The sequence below is a fragment of the Apaloderma vittatum genome, unplaced genomic scaffold (genome assembly GCF_000703405.1).
Source record: "Apaloderma vittatum isolate BGI_N311 unplaced genomic scaffold, ASM70340v1 Scaffold45869, whole genome shotgun sequence".
In the NCBI taxonomy this organism is placed as follows: Eukaryota; Metazoa; Chordata; class Aves; order Trogoniformes; family Trogonidae; genus Apaloderma; species Apaloderma vittatum.
In genome coordinates, this window is record NW_009737783.1 from 622 (window position 1) to 5,316 (window position 4,695).

At 43.4% G+C, this 4,695-nt stretch overlaps 1 protein-coding gene across 1 annotated transcript; it reads right to left on the minus strand.

The window, feature by feature from the left end:
* Positions 1 to 651: 651 nt before the first annotated feature.
* LOC104267953 (chromosome unknown open reading frame, human C11orf57) lies at positions 652 to 3,940 on the minus strand. Its single transcript, XM_009877424.1, has 4 exons — positions 3,846 to 3,940; positions 2,592 to 2,744; positions 1,997 to 2,050; positions 652 to 1,240 (listed from the first exon to the last, which is right to left on the minus strand). The coding sequence occupies exons 1-4, from the start codon at positions 3,926 to 3,928 to the stop codon at positions 718 to 720; spliced, it is 813 nt and encodes a 270-aa protein (XP_009875726.1). The 5' UTR covers positions 3,929 to 3,940; the 3' UTR covers positions 652 to 717.
* Between the last annotated feature and the right edge of the window lie 755 nt (positions 3,941 to 4,695).

The following is a 4,695-nucleotide window of genomic DNA, read 5'->3' on the forward strand; positions in this document are numbered from 1 at the left end:
CTGTCAGCACAAACGGTTTCAGCACCCCCCTAGAGGGAAGGAAAGGCAGTCACAACGGCCAGCCCATGGCAGGATTTGGAGAGAAGTCTAAAAACACGCAAATGCACGGGTGTCTTTTCTTCATTATTACGAAAAGAGTCCCAGCACCTTCAGCTGGAATGAGAGTATTCCCTCATGCTCCCTGCTGTGTCCAGCTGATCATGTGCGTGCCACCAGAGGTCTGTTTTTGTTGGGAGGACAGGAAGGCAAAGCTACCACAGGGTTAAATCCAGTGACATTTCCTCAGTTATCAGACTTTTTGTCTCTCCTCTCTTCTACTGCAAGTCTTAGTTATTGATTTGGTAACCCAAAAAAGCAACCTGTTAAAACTTAATTTAAGAAAAAAAAAATGGTGCAAACATGCCTGCTTTCCCCCTGCAGACAGCCTGTAACATTTTCATGCATTAGAGGTCAACCTGCTCACAGGAAAGAATCTGAATGTGACAGGACTAGCCAACCTGTGAGACAGGCAACTGCTCCCCGGGTTTGCTGAACACCGAGTCAATGAAAAGCAAGGAGGCACCTACTACAGGCTGCCGAGGCTCAGTTTCTCCCCTGGGGGCTGGCAGGACTTATATAAACCACAGCGTTGACACAAGCTGTAGCATGGGGCAGTGCTGAAAGATAAATACCTGCCTCTGTCCTCTGCCTTACTGTTTGCGCTGCAGCCTAGACTCATCAGTCCTCATCTGAGCTATCCTCTGATTTTTCATCAGCAGCCACTTTCCAGTTCTTCCTCTTGCTCCTCTTCTCTGGCACTTCACTGTTCCTCTCTGACACAGAATTGTGATGTTTCTTTCTCTTTTTTGGGGGCCGTTTCTCTTTTTTCTCCTCGGATTCACTGTCCTCAGAGCTGCTGGTGGTTGAGCTGCTTCCATGAGAAAAGTCACTTTCCTGCCCAGAGGAAGAAGTAGCTTCCCTGGCAGGCACTTTCCTTGTCTTTTTCTTGCGCTTGTGTTTCCCTTTCCGGGTGCCTGAAGTCTCCTCTTCTGAGCCCTCGCTCTCCCGCGAAGAATCTGATGATGATCTCACCTGCTCCTTTTTCTTTTTCTTGCGCTTTTTGTGTGATCGCTTTTTTTGCTTCTTCTTGTGCGATTTCTTTGGTTTTTTCCGTCTATGTGACTCACGGGCAGTGTGCTTTCCCAGGTGAGATTTCTTCTTCCCATTGACAGCATTTTGTTCATCTCCTTCTTGCTGGTCACTGTAAAAAGAATAAAGGATGACCAAAAGGAAGCAGAGAGGCAGGCACACAGCAGTTGAGCCTTTTCTGTCCCAAAGTTTTAAGAAAGCCCATCCTCTCATTTGGCTAGAGCAGTGAAGCAGATGCTTTGACAGATGTGGTAGCTAAATTTTCGTTTCGAGTATTTATTAACAGCTGGGTCCACACCTTACTAATACCCCTGTTTAAGGTATGTGAGCCAGAACCAAGGAGAATGTGTACTGAAAGCTGCTGAGTGATGAAAACTCATTTACAGCAGGTTACTTCAAGTGAGCTCGTCAAATAATGTACTTGCTGATTCTGTTAGGCATAGTTTAAAAATAATCAATTCTGTATAAGAACTTATTTTGCAGTTAAGTCTCCACTCCCCAGGATGCTTCAAGAATTCATATTCTCCAAAGGAGAAACACAGAAAATACAGGTACACTGTAACAGAAAGGAGAACTTGGAGCTGCTCTTTGAGAGACTGTATACCGAGATGATTTGGATTCAGCCTACTACTCTCTCTGTTAGCCCAGACAGACCTTCCACATTTATGGCATTTTAGTAACTCAAGCTAAAGCTAAATGACTAATTACTACAGAAGATGCAATCCCCTCCTAAGAGTCAAACAAGGGGGAACCACATTAATGGACTAGGCTGATGTACATTCAAAACTTGTAACTCAGATTTTACAATTTCCTGCATAACCTGACGGAAGAAAGATTCTGGATACATTAATAAACCTGCTTGTCTTACCTATCTGTATCAAATTCTTCAGGGTACAATTCTTTATAGCCACTGTGACCCCATCTGTAAGAAAGCAGGACCATCTGTTAGAAACAGAGGAGGTGTTTAAGGACAACGTATAATTCTGAAAAGGCAGAGCCACAGAATGAACATGAGTTTAGAGAGCAAAGAAGAAGGCTGTCAGAACCCTCCCAACAAAGAAGGAAATACAACCGAGTTGGCTGGTACTATCAAAATGCACCTTAAGTTCTTAGTCCCTTTTCAACAGTACAACTCAAATTTCTTTCAAATAACCCCAGAGAGCAATAAGATTTTTTTAAGTTCCTTGGGCAAACTAATAAATACTAAGCTTAGATGCTAAGCTTAGGGCTGAACTTTTGCTGCTCAGTGTGACTTAGGAACTCTATACAGGAACCCCAATCAGGTTATTTTGTGACACTGCAGAAGTTCATGCACGTTACATATTCGTTTTCAAAATGAGATCAAGCCTTATTTAATGAGAGTATATACTGAAAAAAATAAATGTACTAACTTTTTGGTACAGGACTTCAAAAAGGTATTTTAATTACAGCTATAACTAAAGAACATTAATTCCTCCACAAACCTGTCTGGCATGTTGGCTTCACATTCATACAGCTTTTTATTCCAGGATCGGGCCCTAAGGAGATCATCTTCGACTAGGTCGAGAAATTGTGAGTTCCTTGTTTTCCAGTCAGCCCTGTGGCCCTCCTCATCGAAGCCGTCACTGCGCATCCGACTGCTGCAGAAAGAGAACAGTTGTCCTTCAGCTGTCAGCTCTGATGGAGAAACTTTCTGAGCAAGGGGTTAGTCCAGCGAGAGGAGCAAAAATCCAGCAAGTCTTGGATGTCCATCTATGCAAGAAAACCGGCTATCATTTTAACAGTCACCATAAACAGCTCTCACAAAACCAATTCAGTAGCTTATGCTGGTTTTAAAAACTTACTATGGCTCTCCATGCACAACAAAATTCCTGACAGAGATGCTCACAATGCAAAATGAGAGGGAGGCGTTATCTTGCCTATCACGAGAAATGCAGTTCTCTTCCTCTATAATACTCTGCAGGAGCACACTAACAATACGTGGTGAGACACAGGCTAGTAAGAGCAGCAAAGGGGAAACTGAAAAAGTAGAATTGACTTACTAGAATTGCTATTTGATCAGGTATCAGGACTAAGACCCCAAATCCACAGAAAGCAGCAACATTTCTGAGTGCTCTCTACAGCCCGTGGCTCTAGTTTTGTTTGAAACAACGCACTTCCTGAGCCAAACAGCAGCCATGGGCTTAGCCTGAGTCTGAAAGGTCTCCTCTCCTGAAGTACTAAAACCACTTCCTGTAACATTCACTCTTCTGAAAAGTCTTCACGGTGGTAAGCTCTGCCTCCCCCCCAACCCCCAATCCTCCCCCTAAAAACAGCTTATGAGATCCTCAGGCCTGTCAGAATGATTTAAGCAGACACCACATAAGCACTGGTCGATACTGGTGTGTTATAACAGTGCAGGACCCCACACTGTAACATTTATTTATAATGCTCACCTAAGTGGCAATACATGAGACTTTCCTCACAAAGTTCTGACATACTTCTTAAGCACTTCCTGCCCCCACTGATTCAGAGCGCTCAGACTAATTGGTGGTGTACTCTGAAGACTGTATACCCAGAAGAAGAGATAAAAGGTCAGTCTTAAGCACAGGTCTGACCTCTTTCCAGGGACTCATTAAGGAGAAAATAAACAGATTTATATTCGATGTAGTCTTTGCATATTGTAAACACACAGTCATCACACACTGATGTCTTAACCGAGTCAAGACAATTAGCTCCTCCACACAACTACAACTCACGTGGAGGTGTCTGACAGCATTCTGCTTTGCCTTTTCCAGTAAGTCTCTTCTGTCTGCTTCTCCCACTCTCTTATTTTCCACATTTCTGTCTCTTCTTGAATCTGAAAGTCAAAAAAGGCAAACGAATGTAGCATTAGGGAAATTTTAGAGACATGCAGCGTGCAACATCAGCTCCTAGTTCAACACTCCTGCTAACAAAATTCACAGTGAGCTTTTCCACCATACTGAAACGGATCACTATTTCTAGCTATAACCAGGGCACCAAAAGGAGAACGTCTTGATGGCAATACCCTAAGAAAGCACATACAGATAACAGCACTGCAAGTGGTGAGTCGGCCTGATTTTGCTATCTCAGCTGTTCTGGCTACCCTGCCTTGTCATTCATTACCGTCCCAAACCATCCCCGTAGTTACACCGCAGGCTGAAAAACCACAGCATGCAAATACCAAGTGGTTTGGCACCCATTTATGTTTAGGGGCAACGGCTTTAAAGGAGTGGTTTTATAAACATATGTAATAAACGAGTTGGACCTGCTGGATTATGTCAGGGATTAAGTAGGTTGCTAAAATTAATGGAGTTCCTTAACCTTGTACTACAATATTTCCTCTGCACCTTCACACAAAGCTCAAATTCTCTGATGCGATTAAAAGTACACACACAGTACAAGAGGAAAAAACAGTTTGCTGCTTTTAAAGAGGCCAGCTGTCATTGTCACCGAAGTCTTGAGAGAATGGGTTTCGCACAGAGCAAACTTCATAGCTACGTATACATATACATACACACAGATACACAATCCCCCACCAGCATGAGAACAAAAAACCCGTGAGGGTTAGACGTGAAGCCAGACGAG